Source organism: Tachysurus vachellii, chromosome 13 (genome assembly GCF_030014155.1).
Source record: "Tachysurus vachellii isolate PV-2020 chromosome 13, HZAU_Pvac_v1, whole genome shotgun sequence".
NCBI lineage: Eukaryota > Metazoa > Chordata > Actinopteri > Siluriformes > Bagridae > Tachysurus > Tachysurus vachellii.
In genome coordinates this window covers 9,098,246-9,116,851 of record NC_083472.1, presented here as the reverse complement: position 1 = coordinate 9,116,851, position 18,606 = coordinate 9,098,246, and the positions used below count along the sequence as shown (strand labels likewise).

Sequence of the window (18,606 nt, the reverse complement as noted above, 5' to 3'; positions counted from 1 at the left end):
TGTTACCGTTTAGCAAACACTTCTGAAGCTCTGGAGTGAATAAAACACAAAACTGACAGTGTTTGAAACATCCTGTAATAAAGAAGACTAGATTTTGTCATTTTTAATGTGAGTATGTTGTGTTAGAATTCAGTCTCATATCATTAACATCTATTAGTAGTAGTGGATTTGAGCCTAGAAGTCAAGGTGATCGGAAGGTTGCGAGCTTAGGTCCACCAAGCTGCCGCCGCTGGGCCCCTGAGCCTTAACCCTCAATTGCTCAGCTGTATAAAAAATGAGATGAAATGGAAGTCGTTGTGGATAAGGGTGCCTGCCAAATGCAATAAATGTATAAATACATTTACAGACATTTTGTTTCATAAAAAGCATAAATTGTAGGAAGTAGTGTACCCAAAACAGCTATGTCACTAATTGTGTACTGACAGCATCCATATTAATTAAATAAGTATCTAAGTATTTTTAATATTAAACTATTCACACTGATATATTGGCCTATCTAGATCCATTCATTTCTGAGGATGACAGAAACTCTAGTTAAGTAGTTAGACATAACATAAAGAACAAATGTATCACCTCTAGTCACTACAGTTGTGTGTTTTATATGCATTTATTATTATCTGTCCAAACACATTTTCCATGAGTAAGACAGTATTAGCACACTTCTTCTCAATTGAGACACACTGCAAATTCCACAACATGGACACTTTTAATGCTCTTTCATACTGTATATACAGTGAGAAATAATTTAGAATCTGTGTCACCCAGATGAGGATGGGTGCAAGTTTTCTTTCTCATGTCGTCTTTTGTCGAGTTTTTCCTTGCCACTGTCACCTATTAGGTATAAATATAAATCTACAATATGAAATTACAAGTTTCTACAAGTTTTCATTTTTATTCTAACGTATATTCCTGTGAAGATATTCCGCTATGCGATCATTAACGTCCGTTGTTAAAAGCGCTACACAAATGTAATTGAATTGAATTTGGCTTCACCCCAAATAAGAGAACAGATTACTGCCTTTACTTATTTTTAGTAAGGTTTAAAACTAAATCTCCAGCAATCTTGAACCTGTTTTACTCTAACGGTATTATATTGACAAACAGATACTACCTTGCTTGCTGTCTGTCCTGTCTGTCCCTCTGTGGCTGTTGACCTTCTTTCCTACTTAAAGTTAATGTATCATAGCTGATGTATGATGTATGTGTACAAATTTTCCAGCCAGGTCCAATAAAACACTGCTGACTGTGAAGTTCTGTTACAGACTTGTCAGGGTGACTCACAACAACTGACGAATATCTTATTATGGAGTATTCTTATGTAAAAAAAAAAATAAAATAAAAAAATCCTACAGTGTAGCTTGAAGAAGGCACAAACATAACAATCAAATATTCCAGTTGATTGCTTCTTGCTTCTCTGACGTTTGTCAGTGTATGTTTTTGTTCTTTATCATTTTTAGCTTTGTTTAGTCATGTTTCTAAAGCATTTTTTAGTGCTTGTGAATCACACCAGTCATGTTTCCATTTTGACAAGCGTATCAATTCACACCAGCTGCCTGATGTGTAACACCTGAACTATGCCTGCTTTGCGATCGTTGCTGTCTCTATTTTTTTTATTTATTTTTTTGATACCTGTACGTTTAAGTGTAGGAAAAACTCCATACAAATGACTCAATCGCACTTTTTAATATGTTGTGAATTTCTTTGTACGTAAAAAATATCCTGCTGAGCCACCAGGGACCTTGTGAAAGGCTTCATTGCATCTTGGTGTAAATTCCCCAAGTCTCTGGAACTGCACTGCAAGGAAAATACACCATTCTACCAAAGGATTTTCTTAAACCTGGTATTTTGATGATGGTATAGAACACTGTTATTCCAGCAGTACAAATGGGTTGAAATCCAGTGACTGAGAAGGCAATAGAATTTGATTTATATAATTTTCAGACTTATGAAACTATTCAGTGAGCTCTCATGCCCTGTGGGAACAGAGTCATACTGGAAGATACTACTATTATCAGGCTAGGAAAATGATTCAACATAGGATAAGAGCGATCAATTAAAATTGATTTGCAGTAAGGAAAAAAGTAGACCCAAAACATACCAGTGTAATCCATATCCCCCTTATGCTACTGGAAATAAGAACACAACAGACCAGCACCCACTTACCTCGAAGCACTTATCGCACCCAACACTGCACACACTTCCTCCAATACTCCAGCACTACTCAACGCTCAGGGTAAGAGGAAGACTCTTTATTAAGACTGTGCATTAAGACTCTTCTCTGTTCTGGCACCAATGTGCAATGGACTTCCTTTAGATGTCTGATTAGGTGAGCCACTGTCTGCTTTCAATGACTTAAATGACTTAAATTAGCAACTAAAATAGCATTGTCTCCCAACAGAGTGTTTAGTCTGATGCTATTCTTCCTGTCTGTGACCTAGTGAACCAGTATCAGGATGTATTTATTAACAGATGCATCAAGACACTTCTTTAAGTCGTTCTGCCAAATGTCATAAATATAAACAAAGCGCTGGACACGGTCTCGTCACTGTAAAGTATTCACGTTTCTTGCGTTTAACCCGGATGATGTATGTGGCACTGCTACTAAATTGGATAAACTTAGATACTAGATACAAGATTTAAAATATAGGAAAAAGCCTGTTTTTACAATCTTCTGAGTACCGCATGAACATCAAAAGGATGAAGTAAAACCATATGAGTATATTAACACACAACTAAATGTGCACTTAATATAATTTCTTCACGCATCTTCTTAAAACCTTCAATTCAATGCATCCAAACAGCAGTTCACATTTTTCAAACTGAGACCCAAAGCACACTGGAGCCTGAGCTCCATTCAGAGAGAGCTGTATCTTGTCACACATATTCTAGTGACTGAGCTCTTTACATGTATAGAGAAGAAGTTCTGCAAAGCCTGTTCTTCTGTTCCTCTCCCTCTGAGACAGGGATCAGCAGGCACAAGCTCTTTTGTCCCTGTGTGGTGTGTGTGAAACACTTGGCCTTGTCCCAGGGTGCCACCAGGATCAGAGCATGGCCATCATCTCAGTGCTGGCAGCACACAAAGCGGGCTTGGAATGACAAATTGGTCTGAGCCACCGACAGGCACATGCCAGGAAAGACCCTCCGCACCAAATGGGCAATCTAAACTAAGTTTATGCAAGCTGAACACACAAGTGCTGTTCCAGTTGGCAACTACATTATTATTGTAAAGGACTGATATACATAATCATGCCGAAGTCATTGCAAGCAGAAATTGAACGCACTTGGAGATGAAATGTATTGTGTAGCAATGAAATTGCTGATAAAACTCGGTCGGTTTGGGGGGATGATGGGCTTCAGTAATCCCAGCTCACAAATAGATCGTTTTTAAAATGTAATCAAACGCTGAGTGTTTTTAGACACAAAATATGAATGTTTAAAGGTATTATTTAAGATTAGTGTGAGAATTGAAAAAAAAATGCGCTGAATCTAAAACAGTTGTTAAAAATTAACAACTACTGTTTATGGTAGTCCTGTTTCACTGGTTCACAACTCCAATAGCAGGTATCGAGTAAATCTCATTATTGAACTAGCTCCAAATACCAGGAAATGTAGACTGAAGTATTGCTCTCACAAAATCCTAGACATTTCAGTGGGCTTATATATTAAACGTAGTCAGATTTCCAGTGTTAGTCTCCAGCCACTAAAAACATCTGATCCTCAATAAAATGGCTCAATAAATTTAGTTAACATTAATGTTAAGGGTATTTAGTAGCACAGGAGGAGCTGGTAGTTGCTGTAGTTACAATATACAGTATTGTATTAATATATACATTTATACATTCGTAGCTGGCAATGTTTTTTAAAACACCATTGGCGCATTAAATGATTGACAGCAGCTCTTTATTTAAGTTTAGGATCATATTTAGCTCTATTAAGAGATTAAGAGGGATTTCTTTAATGATTTTCACTGTGGCTTTGTTCTCAAATAGAGGACATTTTTATGTTATTTATTTATTTGTTTGTTTGTTTGTTTGCTTGTTTGTTTGTTTATTTATTTTATGTGATTAATTTATTAATTGTTTTATATCCTTCTTGCAAAAAATTGTCACGTCATGTCGTACCAGGAGCCTTCCACATCCTTTTTTATAATTGGGGATGTGACTGTCTTCAGAATGAACCAATTACATTCAATATCATATTGAAAAGTAAATATCATACACCTGCCATGAATGAATTGATTCTGATTAACCCCAAAAAAGATCAGCTGTTTCTGTAGGATTTTTTTCACATCGTCTTTGTTTCTGCGTTGCTGAAGCCGTAGTGCACAAATAATCTACAAAGAGGAGATGCCAACTACATGGGGTCTTTAAGGACAACAAACTCCTCAGCAATGCAACATTTGTCAGACTGTATATTGGATTAGTGTACAGTATATTTACTATCACACCCTCCAGTGTTACCGAAATGAGGATGGGTTCCCCTAGGAGTCTGGCTCCGCTTAAGGTTTCTTCCTTTACCATCCAAGGGAGTTTTTCCTCACCACAGTCGCCTCAGTCACCTCAGACTTGCTCATTGGGGATAAATACAAACACATTTAAATATATCTAATATTAATCTTGAATTTTTGTATTATATTCATTTTTATATTAATCTTTGTTTTGTGTTTATGTTCTGTAAAGCTGCTTTGAGACAATATGAATTGTTCAAAGTGCTATACAAATAAATTTTAATTTGAATTTAAATTTACAATCATGCATGTTATCTCACCTGTTGAGACGTATTGATCAGTAAAGGGTAACCTTAGATGTACCACAGAACACTGTAAAGTCCATCATAGGCAAATATAGAAAATGAAGCACGAGAGTCACATCACCGGATGTTCCTCCAAAATTTAACAAGACAAAAATTTACCAGAGAGGCTATAACAGTCTCTATGGGATAGAGTGGAGATACAGAAGCACTTTCAAACATCACAAAATTTCATTTACATTTCTGGTATTTAGCAGACACCCTTATCCAGAGTGACTCACACTTTTAAATTCACTTTATACAACTGAGTAATTGAGGGTTAAGTGCCTTACTCAGGGACAAAGAAGTGACAGATTAATGGACCTGGGATACAAACACATGACCTTCCGATCAGTGATCCAACACCTTAACCACTGAGCTACCACATCCCTAAAACTCTTCAAACAAATTCCATTATTCCAAACGTTTTGGTGCATAAATAAAGAACCACCAAAGAACACCATTTCCACAGTGCAGCATGGTGATTGCAGTATCATGCTTTAGCGCTGCTTCTCTTCAGCCCCAACTGGGGCTTTTATCAAGCTGGAAAGATTGAATACCTCCAAATACTAGTCGATTATAGTGCAAAACCTTCAGGTGTCTGCGAGTAAGGATCTCACTTTTTCAGCACGACAATAACTCAAAGCACACATCCGAAATCAACAAAGGAATGGCTTAAACAAAAGAAGATCAATGTTTTTGATTGAACTAGCCAGAGCCCAGTCCTGAATCCAACTAAAAATCCGTGGGGTGACCTACGGCGGGCTGTGCACAGGAGAGACCCTTACAATATGATGAATGTGTTTTTACAAGAAAAGAGTGGAAAATATTGTGAAATCAAGATGTGCCACGCTGATAGACTCTTACCCAAAAAGACTGAGTGGAGTTACAAAAATCAAAAGGTGCTTCAACAAAGTATTATTTTAGAAGTGTGCACTTGTGCGGCTAGGTTATTGTTTCTTTTGTTTGATTGTTTCCTTTATTCCTTTAAAATGATTACGATTGCTTTTCACTTAAATTGTAGACGTTGTGATTTCACATTGAGGGTGAAATAACGGGTGGACATGATTGATCCTGTTTTCTTTTTTTAATCATAAAAACCTTCCTTTTTAACAGGGGTGTGTAGACTTTTAATATCCGTATGTTGTACTGGTTTGAGTTAAATGCATTGTAAAGATGTTGGAATTTGGTTCATGATGTGATTCGAGTTGTCATTGGCCTGAAGTTGGGCTCTTCAAGCGTGGTATATTTCTAAGGCAATGGCAAACCCAGATGGTATATATATAGAAGTTACCTGCCAGGCTACATCAGGCTGAATCTATGAGCTTAGACTGAATATGAGTGACAGGACCCATTTCAGCCTGTGACAGATGGCTGCTCGGACTCTTTTTTTTTCTTTTGCTATTAAAGAGATATTCAATCAACCACTGATGACTTGAGCCTGAAACCACTTCCTGCCACAACTTCAGGTAGACAACTCAACGATGTGCTTCTGCGACTCAAAGCCGCATAGGAACATGTTTTGATTTGTCCTGGATTTTATTTGACAGTGGAATTCATTGAAGTAATTTGAAGTGATCCTACAGAACATGCACAAAAAGCAGTATGTATATGCTATAGTTTATTGTATTGCAAGTTAACTTTATTACTCAAATGCCAACTGTTCTTCTTCCCCTAGTCATTTTTTTTTGTCTGGAAATGCTAAATGTACAGTATGGTCTCTTGATTGTATGGCCAAGACAGACGCTAAATTATACTGCGCAGTCTGGGGTCCCAGAGTTGCCTAAGGCTCTGAAATTGCTAATGATCAGCTGCGGAGAAGCTCTTTGATAGCAGTGCCCGGGGACTCCGAGCGGATCTGCTGTTGTGTGCTGAAAAGCTCTTGCTAAAAATGGTGGAGAAGAAGAGTTGGCAAAAAAAAATAAATAATAATAATTAATAATAATAATAATAATAATAATAATAATAATAATAATAATAATAATAATAATAAAGAAAGATAAACAAATATAAATAAATAAATGCATGAAATCAGATTATTATTATTATTGTCATTATCATTATCATTATTATAATTTTTGCTATTATTGTTGCTGAAAACTTTATCATCCAGAAGCACACTTACCACCAAACACAGCGTGCAGCACCAATGATTAGTGTTGTTTTATCTAATTTCATTTTTTAAACTATCATCTCCCATATGAAGCTCTGCCTTAAGGACATAGACTGGCAACGTGTTATATACTCCTTTTTCATGTTGGCCTCAAAATCCAAAATAGAGCCATCACATGATCATAACAATGTTTTAATCTTTTACTTTTAATGGCACGTTACATACAGCAATACTCATATTCTTTCTTTATTTATTTAATTAGTTGATGAAACATTGAGCAAGTAATGGGAATGAAACTAATTTTTTTCTTCAGTGCTCTTGAGCATCAGCCAGGAAGTGAGACGCACAAAGCCTCTCAGTGTGTGGTGAGAATATTACTGGGCCAGGCGGCCTTGCAGTGCCATCCTGCCAGAAAAGTGCCGCATTCCCTCCACCTCTGACTGAATAGGCTGCTTGTTTGTCGGTTTTAAAAAGAGGGTCATCTAAGAGGCTGCTCCACCTGGTGTATATTGAAGAAGACAAGCTAATGTAACCATGTTCAGACCTCCTCCCACGAACTGCTTTTAGGGCCAAAAGCTACTGTAGTGCTCATTTGTGTCAAGCCTGAGTCCTTTGTTTCATCTCGTCTTAGACCTCTTTTTTCCCCTGTAGCCACAGCTTGTTATAAATGAAACTTAACCGCATGTGTTTTCATGTTCAAGATTCCAAACATGTCATGAACAGTGTCACTGGCAGCATGTTATTTATTTATTTATTTATTTTTTGACAGAAATAAAAAATCCAGAGCATCACCGTTGCATAACAAATTGATTAGCTCATTTGTCATTTCCATAGATGCATGGATGTTGTGTGCTGTGTGTCTTTGTCATTTTCCTCTGATTTCATAATGAATGCATATCTTACACACAGCTAGGTTGCATTAGTTGTGATAAAATATTCATGCATTAAATTTAAGCTCCTCTAAAGCAGTAATAAATGAACAGGACTTTTCTCTTTTTTTCATGTACAGCTTTGTTTTGTTCTGCTAAAAGAATGAAATGTGATTTTTAATGCTGTTAATCCCTTTAAAACACATAGCAAACTCATTACTGCCTGAGGATAGGCTTTTGTGTGTGTGTGTGTGTGTGTGTGTGTGTATGTATATACATAAAAGCATGTTTTTGTGTTCGGTTGTAAATATGAGGAGGGTAGGATTATCTTTGTTAACAAAGAAGTACATTATCCATTTGATCTCAGGTAAAAAATATCCAAAGAAACCGTGTGCATCTGAAAATTCAGCGTTAAGCCTAAGCTAAAAATCTACTACACTTCCTTACATCTTAAAACCGTCTTCAAGAGGCTAATTAAAACTTTTTTTATATCTCGAATGAGGCGAGTTTATAATGTCCATTCATTTTAAAACAGGTAAAGCAACTTATTAAGTTTCCTCTTATTATAAACACACACCAGAGCAGTTTCTTTTGCAGGAAAAAAAAATGTCTATTTGCAGAAAACAATGTCTATAAAAGTGCTGCAAACGCCATGTTGACATTTTTAAACCTTTTAAACCTAGCACAAATTATAGTCATCAAATTATGTGGAAAAACAGAAGGTTGTTGATTTACCTGTAAAAACAAACTAAAAAGAAGGCGCGTGTCCTCTCCTGCATTAAGCTGCACACGTATACTCACAAATATGGTCGTTTTATCAGTAAAACTCGCCAGTCACCATGTGACCAGACATAACTAAATACACTACACAGTACTACATAGTTTGCAAAGAGTACAAGGCCGTATAGCAACCCAGTCTCTCGGCAGTTCGTGACATAGTCAGGAAATTTAAACTATTTGATTCGTGTTTGTAGACACGAATTTCTTTTTTTTTTCGTGTCACTCAGCACGACTTTCGATCTAATGTATTTCAATAGGAAGCATCTTTTGTGTCTGCACCACGTTTTTCTTTCTGCCACTCGGAATCATTGTTTTTGCTCATTTGTTATTCATTTTTAAACTTTAAGCACTACATTACTCAACAATTAAGCAGGAGATTTTATCCTTGATTTTATTGCTTTATATTCTGTAGGGTACTAGCCATTGTGCCATGGTGTCTTTTCTGAGAAAAGCCATTTTTCCATCTATACTACAGTACCCATGAGCCTTATCTACTTTTACTATGTTGAAGACGTCAGCTAAAAAAACTACCTGATGACCCACCGTCGATTCTCTTTTAACGATATCCTCATCTTTCTTTCAAAGCATGTTTTTGTGTTCGGTTGTAAATATGAGGAGGGTAGGATTATCTTTGTTAACAAAGAAGTACATTGTCCATTTGATCTCAGGTAAAAAAAATATCCAAAGAAACCGTGTGCATCTGAAAATTCAGCGTTAAGCCTAAGCTAAAAATCTACTACACTTCCTTACATCTTAAAACCGTCTTCAAGAGGCTAATTAAAACTTTTTTTATATCTCGAATGAGGCGAGTTTATAATGTCCATTCATTTTAAAACAGGTAAAGCAACTTATTAAGTTTCCTCTTATTATAAACACACACCAGAGCAGTTTCTTTTGCAGGAAAAAAAAATGTCTATTTGCAGAAAACAATGTCTATAAAAGTGCTGCAAACGTCATGTAAAAATTTTTAGACCAGACACCAAGCACAATAAACACTTTAAGAGCTCAGTCGTGGCTCATAAATTAGTGCAGAACTAGTGTCGAGACTTTGATTGCGCAGTTTATATTGCTAGTCAAAGCATTTCCTTTTCCTTCTCTTTCTGTATGTCCTTCTGAACCCTGTTGCAGTTCTGTTAATGAGTTAAAATGCGTGGCGCTATTTTATTCATTTGTTTCTTCAAACTATTAAACGCATGACTCACTGCAGAGAGACTTCTGCAAGCTGTGGCCCTTAAAAAAATAATACAACGAATATACACTAATGGTAAGCAATCCAGGCGGAGAGCATCAGGTATAATATGAGCCCTCTAACTTATCCCTGCATAGATCCTGTAAAGATGTTTTTTTCCCTCTCTAAAATGGTTGCATTTGCAATTCAGAATTGTTACAAAGCCTTAATTGAGATTTTTTCGGCTCTCCAGCACTGTCTCAAAGAAGGGGCTTCACACTGCTTGGGAAATGAGCACATCAGGAGCAGGGGGCTTCCAAGGTTTTAATGCAGTGTCATTTCAAAGAGCACCCCCATTTATAGCAGTGGCACACTGCGCGTGAAGCTGGCTTTAACGCAGCTGGCAGAGACATTAGGATTTTGTTCAGTCCAGTTTTGAGACCTACTCCTGCCACTGCTGTGCCTCGGTTAAGCTCCAGAACACAAATGTTATTATGTAGCTTTGCATTTTCACTCGTAATAAGAAAATAATAATAATAAGAATTCTTTCATGGAAACATTGCAGCATATTTAGCCAGATTTAGTTGCTGACAACCATTTAAGACCAACAGAGTGTCTCTAATGCACAGCTAGCTTGGTACATGTGAGAGCGTAGCTTATTATGTTCAGGGGTTCAGGGTGGATTTATATTTGCACAGAAACATAGAACATGCCCTATTCATTTTATTCATTTTTTGCATGTTTGCATGTTCTCCCCGTGCCTTGGGGGTTTCCTCCGGGTACTCCGGTTTCCTCCCCCGGTCTAAAGACATGCATGGTTGATCCATAGGTTGATTGGTTGATTGGCATCTCTGGAAAATTGTCTGTAGTGTGTGATTGAGCGAGTGAATGAGAGTGTGTGTGTGCCCTGCGATGGGTTGGCACTCCATACAGGGTGTATCCTGCCTTGATGCCCGATGACGCCTGAGGTAGTTCGGATAAGCGGTAGAAAATGAGCGAGTGACTGAGAGTGAAACGTGTTTGTGGAACGGTTCCGTCTCCATAGCAACAAATGCTGAGGCTCACGGGTAATGCGGGCGTCCGCTTTGCGATCGGGCCGTTTTCTGCAGGCCGTGAATTGGAAATGATTAAATTTGATCATTACATTCAAGTGACAGTACCTGAAGGAGAATGAAGGAGAATTTGCGGCCTGCAGAAAGCAAGAGAATCAAATAAAACGACATCGTATTGTTGAATTATCAAGCACACTTTCGTGTTTGTGTTGAAAGAAAGATGAGGATATCATTAAAAGAGAATCGGCGGTGGGTCATCAGGTAGTTTTAGCTGACGTCTTCAACATAAAAGTAGATAAGGCTCATGGGTACTGTAGTATAGATGGAAAAACGGCTTTTCTCAGAAAAGACACCATGGCACAATGGCTAGTACCCTACAGAATATAAGGCAATAAAAACAAGGATAAAATCTCCTGGTTAAATGTTGAGTAATGTAGTGCTTAAAGTTTAAAAATGAATAACAAATGAGCAAAAACAATGCTTCCGAGTGGCAGAAAGAAAAACGTGGTGCAGACACGAAAGATGCTTCCTATTGAAATACATTAGATCGAAAGTCGTGCTGAGTGACACGAAAAAAAAAAAGAAATTAAATAAATAGAAGTAGATTAAATTTCCTGACTATGTCACGAACTGCCGTGAGACTGGGTTGCTATACGGCCTTGTACTCTTTGCACACTATGTAGTACTGTGTAGTGTATTTAGTTTGTCTGGTTACATGGTGACTGGCGAGTTTTACTGATAAAACCACCATATTTGTGAGTATACGTGTGCAGCTTAATGCAGGAGAGGACACGCGCCTTCTTTTTAGTTTGTTTTTACAGGTAAATCAACAACCTTCTGTTTTTCCACATAATTTGATGACTTTATGACACTCAAACACTTTCTTCTGTCTACTGAGAATACAGATTGGTTTTATCAAGTAGAAGAAGCGTGTTGTGAACACAATGCGCATTCTAAACCTGATTGCTCATTCAAACTTTTATCACACAATGAAGCCCTGATGAAGCCCTTTGTTTCCATGAATGTGCGTCTTAATTCTAAGCAATGAGAGCTAAGCAACGAAGAGCGAGTTATGAAACCACAAGAACAGAGTGCAAAAAATGGCCAGGTTCAGATTCTAAGAGAGAGTGTGTGTGTGCCCTGCGATGGGAATTGCGATTGTTGAATTTGGTTATTGTTGAGACCACAAATGTTTGATTTTGCAGATTATTTCTACATGAATTGGTGAAATTACAAGCACAAGATTCTTCTTTCATAACTCCTACCAATGAAGACTTGTATATAATGAATTTCTCGAATAACTTTACTGTACATGTGAATCGAATAGGGCTTTGGCTGAAAGTGAAAAACTACTGCAACAGTTGTTGTTGTTGTTGTTGTTGTTGTTGTTTGTCTACTTCAGAAAGAAAGGTGAATTCTTTACGTCTCTCCTCTCTTGTGATTTTATAGGCACAGTGTTCCTGTTTAAACAACTACACAACACTCCACATACAGTTGAGAGGATAAACACACAAACACATATACACACACACGCACACACACACAAAACCAACCATATGCTCATATAGATCATTGCACATATGGCCAATAATGTGCTATCTTGCACTTTTTTTCCCCACCCATTTGTTAATATTCCTGTCCTTCACTACTCATTGTATTTTTGCACATTTCTGAACAACCATTTGATATACTGTACAGTACGTCACCTGTACGCCTGCAGTTGTACACGTTCTCCTTATACACCTACAGCATACGCTGCCCTGCTCATGACACTATGACACTACTGCACTGTGTATACGCCTCACACTGCTAGTCATATTTCTGTTTCGCATGGATATACAATATGCCTAGCACACGATTCTACAGTATCTACATCCTGCTATTCCTGCTTCTGTAACTCTTTCATTACCCCAATGTTGAATTATTAACAGCTTACTTTTTTTATTTAATCTTTTTACAACAGTCTTTATAATGCATAATTGTATTCACTCCTTATTTATTTTCAGCATTTCTGAAAAGATTTTATTTGGATACAGTATTTTATCAAAAGTGCCGCCAATCAAAATGCAGTCTGATGATGATGATGATGATGATGATGATGATGATGATGATGATGATGTGCTTTATAGTGTACACAATGTATGGGTTTTTACACTAACTAGTGCAGCTGCAGGAAAAATGCACACTATACACACACACACACACATACACATTTTCAATTAATTTCATAAACGACTCATTATAAATTCTAACATAATCTAAATCACAGTGAGGCTTTTCACACTGTGCTTAACCCCAGGTTATTGTCATTCTAAACCCTTCTTTTAACCCCAGGTAGAGGAACGTTTCACACTTGTAATTTAGAGTCAGGATTAGCACCACTTTTTACCCAGGGTTATAAAACCTTTCTCTGAAACAGAGTAACCAGCTCCTGTGCCACACTACGTGAAAAACGATGTGTGTCAGAACGTTACGGCCACACGCTTAGCAACAGACACTCAACAGCTCATACCTCATATCATGTCTTTTATATAGACACAGAAACCCTGTTTGTTGTGTAAAAGGTAGTTGCAGCATTTGAGGGACAAATAAAAAAAAGTCAAATGATGCTGGAGAATGTGTCAAACAGGGAGAAGAAGGATCTGGATGGCGCAGTCAGAAATAACCATGTATTTTGGGAACTGACTAAAAATGCAGAAGCTGGATATCAATGAACACCTGGTCAAACTTAAAAAAGGACAGAATTCTAATTCTTATAGATCCTGAAGCATGGAGGATATTTTTTCGAACTGATGCGAAAGTGTCGCACTTGGCAAGCCATTATTTAAAGCGCCTGTCTGCTGTATTTATGTTAAATATAATAATAATAATAATGAGGGGGGCACGGTGGCTTAGTGGTTAGCACGCTCGCCTCGCACCTCCAGGGTCGGGGTTCGATTCCCGCCTCTGCCTTGTGTGTGTGGAGTTTGCATGTTCTCCCCATGCCTCGGGGGTTTCGTCCGGGTACTCCGGTTTCCTCCCCCGGTCCAAAGACATGCATGGTAGGTTGATTGGCATCTCTGGAAAATTGTCCCTAGTGTGTGATTGTGTGATTGAATGAATGAGTTTGTGTGTGTGTGTGCCCTGCGATGGGTTGGCACTCCGTCCAGGGTGTATCCTGCCTTGATGCCCGATGACGCCTGAGATAGGCACAGGCTCCCTACCCGAGGATAAGCGGTGACCCGAGGTAGTTCGGATAAGCGGTAGAAGATGAATGAATGAATAATAATAATGAATATTAATGCAGAGTTTAGGAATGTACAGTGTGAAACATCAGATTATGAATAGCCAGGGTTATGTGTGAGCTCCAGGTAAAGTATAAGCAGTGTAAACTGTTAAAGATAACCTGAAGAGTTTACAATGACCCAGAGGTAACGATTTCAAGTGTGAAAAGCTGGAGAATGTCCCATCATCCAAGTTCATATACTTCCAGATCATAGACAGTCACATCGATCAATGCATTTACGGTGATCTGAAGTCGTCTACTGAGAAAAACGTTTCAAACGGCAAATCTGCGTAGAAAAACAACCAAAAATAAATAAATAAAAAACAACACACATATGACTTCCTTTAGAGATTGCCATATTAGAAACCTAGGAATCCTAAACCTAGTAAGAGTGTGACAAATTTTCAAAAATAGAAAAAAGTCATTTCTAAGATTTAATTCAATATTAAATTGCCAAGATATGAAGGCTCTTGTGTTCTTGTCTCTAGTTTCCGTGTTCGACACTCTTGCCAGTTTTCAGTAGTTCGCAGGCACGGCATGAATAATGGAGTGATTTGACAGGATGGAAAATATTCCCCCTTCCCCTTAAAATCTGCAGCGTTCTAACACTACTCTTCCGTTCTCAGTTAACAGAGTTAACAGCTCTCCAAAATAACAGCCGACCATCGAGATGTCAGCTTTGACCCGCCTAGTAAGAATTTGCATCGCCCAAACTTTTCAGTGCAGCGTAGAATTGCGCTGAATATCAGATCGAGGGTAGGACACACAACACACCGGGTCAGCGCAAGACACGGATAATCGCATCTACAGCTCAGTGAAGCCTCAGTGGGGAAAATGTGTCTGTGTGTGTGTATGAGTGTGAGTGTGAGCATGTGTTGGATGTGTCATATTCTAATAGGGCCATGTATTATTTAAAAATATAGAACAAGTTAATACAGTGCACATGCCATACCTGTCATGTAGAGTAATTACCCAGGGGTACTCGATATATGTGCAATGAAAAGAAAAGAATTACCATGAATTCTTTCACCACTGAGATTTCCATGTCAGCGAGGAGAATCTTAATCCTAATCAAGAACCTCTTTTATTAATGAATCATGACATGCACAGAGCATAAATATTACAGAGCAAAGGAACAGCCGTATGCACACAAATAGAGTACCTTGAGATAGGGATGTATTGATACCTTTTTTTGTTGTTGTTTTTTTTTATTATTTAAGACTGAATATGAGTTGGGGGGCACGGTGACTTAGTGGTTTGCACGTTTGCCTCACACCTCCAGGGTTGGGGGTTCGATTCCCGCCTCCACCTTGTGTGTGTGGAGTTTGCATGTTCTCCCCGTGCCTCGGGGGTTTCCTCCGGGTACTCCGGTTTCCTCCCCCGGTCCAAAGACATGCATGGTAGGTTGATTGACATCTCTGGAAAATTGTCCGTAGTGTGTGATTGCGTGAGTGAATGAGTGTGTGTGTGTGCCCTGCGATGGGTTGGCACTCTGTCTAGGGTGAATCCTGCTTTGATGCCCGATGACGCCTGAGATAGGCACAGGCTCCCCGTGACCCGAGGTAGTTCGGCTAAGCGGTAGAAAATGAATGAATGAATACGAGTAAATGTTATGTTTTTTGTCACTCATTGATAATGAAAGTAACACTGAAATGATTCAACTACATTGCTCGTTTTAAATACAGCGTATGAAAATGTTTGCTCATTAAATTGAAGTGAAATGTATTAGCTATCTAGGTTATTTAACTAGGATCAACTGATTTTTAAAGGACAGCATGTTTTGTTTCACTTAAAAAAAAAGATCTTCCTTACCACTTTTTTATAGCATTAAAACTGAGTCAAAAGCAGCTGAAAGTAAAGAAGAAAAGAGCTGATCTTTTCTTTTTTTTCTTGTCTACATCTACATTTTTTTTCGCCTTGAGCCTTAATGTCTTACTATTAACAAACAAGTCATGCACATGACTTATACTGAAGAAGTTTCCTCAGGTTACTTGTATTATAGATAACCGTTTTCTCTCGCTCTCTCTCTCTCTCTCTCTCTCTCTCTCTTAATCATCACGTCGTCAGTTCATTAACGAGCCCACATGCACCAGGTTTACATCACACCGTAACATGGTATGTTGGTAGCTGAGCTTTTTTCCAAGTATGAGTAAATGTCCAAGGTATCACAAGCGTCCCTTATGAACTTCAGAGCTTCACAAGATGTCTCGGTGCGCAGTAGAGATGCAGGTCAGTATGAAAGATGCTGACAGTGGCACTCAGAAATAAACATGTCCTCCGGGCTGCCCTTGTGTCCGCGAGAAGGTGTACGTCATTAGCCTCCCTTTCTCCAGTACCTATGTCAGCGCTGCTCAGGTTACATTGGCACATAAGGCATGAAACACACTCATTAAAGTGGAAGCTGTTGCCACGGGTTAACATACAGAGACATAGAGGTGCCAGGCGCTAATTAGTATTTGGTCACAGAAATTAATAAGCTAGATGATCATTTCCTGCTCATTCTTGGAGTCGAGGAGTTGCAGGTGTGGGGAAAAAAAGACAAAAACTCTCTCTGTTCTGTGTTCAAGTGAGCGCTGCTACACAGAGCGTTTTGCTTTTATGAATCTGTGGGTGTGAAGCTAGGTTACCCCATGCTTCACGCTGACTCCACTAAGTGGTAATGAAATATAGATGTCGAATCCTGGACAGTTCAATGTTTCATCTCTCTTGGTGATACCATAAGGAAGCCATTAATAGTGTCAAGGTGCATTAGCTGTGCCACAGGAAGATAATTGGATATGAGGAAATGACTGGCGGCACCTGCTTGGAATCAACTGGGCCTCCCTGAAGTAGTTGAGGGAGAAGTTAGTGAGGCCAGCGCTGCCCGTTGTGAGTGCCACCGTGCCTCTGGAGTGCCTACTTTTTCTCTTTCTGTATTTTTTTTCTCCCCCACCTGTGAGGTCACCTGAAAGAAGGCGCTTTTTTGTGTGTTGCCTTCGGTGTGTAGAGGCCTTGCATCCTGCATAATCACAAACAGCAGGACCATCTGTTGTTGCCTTGTTGGCTTAGCTAAGCGTAACCTTTTTAGTGTCGCATTTCATGTATCTGTCTGATGTAGAGGCATATTTACAAAATGGTAATTGCCTAATGAAATCCTGTTTTAGAGTTACTGCATATGTTGTATGGAAATGGTGCAATTATTAGTAGAGTCATTAATGTGGGAGGAAAAAACAGTGTCATGGCTCTCTGTATTTCACCTCCAGAGATTAATGATCTTAACCTTTACTCACTTTACACAGAATTTCTGTGCAAGCAATAGGTCAACTTGTTTCTTCTAAATACAAGATGTTATAAGATTCTTGTTTTCTTTTATGTCTTTAGATTGAGAAATTAACGAACATGTTTGTTTTATTTCTCTCACAGAACCAGAACCAGACCCCAGACAAGACATTGACTGCAGTTTCTGCCACTTGTCCACATAAGGTGAGTCATTATCTGGATTCGTACTGTATTTAGATTCGTGATTCAGCGATCTGTCGTATAAAAGTCCGTAATTATATCGTATCATACCTTGGTAATCAACAAGAGAGTAATAACTGCTTGACTAAACTTCATACTAAGAATGTCAGCTATTTCTTTTCAGCAATTCCTCACACACCTGCATATCTTAAAAACTCTTCGCTATTCAAGAGTGGCATAGATTTATTTTTTTCATCTATTAGCTCAGATGTCTTCCTCAGCAGTGTCTTATCTAATTCTGAAAATGCGATTCGTACCACTCGATTTAAGTGACAAGATTATCATTCATGAAGGCTTGGGATTCAGCCAAACATAAATAACAATCTACAGTCTCATTACTAGGAACTGAATAATCAGGCATTCTAGTTTTTTTGTTTTTTTTTTTTGTTTTTTTTTTTTCAAATTTATTTATTTATTTTTTTCTTCCTTTGCTTTTCTTCACATAAAAAAAAATAAATAAAAAATTCCCTCAGCACTTTGGCATGTCGGCATGAAAATGTGTTAATGTGCTATACTGCAAAAACTCACACTATTTTCAGTCCACTAACCCCAAATGTGTCAAAATGCTCATGTCTTTTTCTGGTTGACTAGTGGGGTCAAGAGTAAAGACTCCACTGGAGTTACGGAAAAACAGCAGACATGTCTGACAGCCTGTCAGCGAGTGGTCAAACTCGACTCCATCTTAAGTGGACCACCTTAATACACTCGCCGCTATTTTTAGAGACTCTTGAGTCGCAAAAGATGAAAATAATTTAAGTCTTCTTGTGTTGTATGAAATGGTACCGAAGCTCCATGTGAGGCAATAATAGAAAAAGGCAATCAGATTTGTCCTGAGCATGCTGACATAGAGGCGGGCTTTAATTGCTGACCTGTCCTTCACGTCGGTGTGCACCATTTCTGTCAAAATCACCTATAATGCAGCTTTCCTCGGCATCGCAGCACTGTAGAGTGCTACAGGGATGATGTGCTTTTGTAGGCCAACCCAGAAGTTCATATCACTCCGGTTCCCTTGATAGGATTTTTCCACTGGCTTTTGGATTATTCCAGAAACTAAAATGTGACCAACAAAGTTT

The 18,606-nt window shown here is 38.4% G+C and overlaps 1 protein-coding gene across 1 annotated transcript in view; it reads left to right on the top strand.

The window, feature by feature from the left end:
* pcdh11 (protocadherin 11) overlaps positions 1-18,606 on the top strand; it is a 199,480-nt gene that overhangs the window by 71,910 nt on the left and 108,964 nt on the right. The window contains exon 4 of the mRNA XM_060885674.1: positions 17,438-17,497. Coding sequence (XP_060741657.1) covers positions 17,438-17,497 — 60 coding nt within the window. The remainder of the gene's footprint in view (positions 1-17,437; positions 17,498-18,606) is intronic.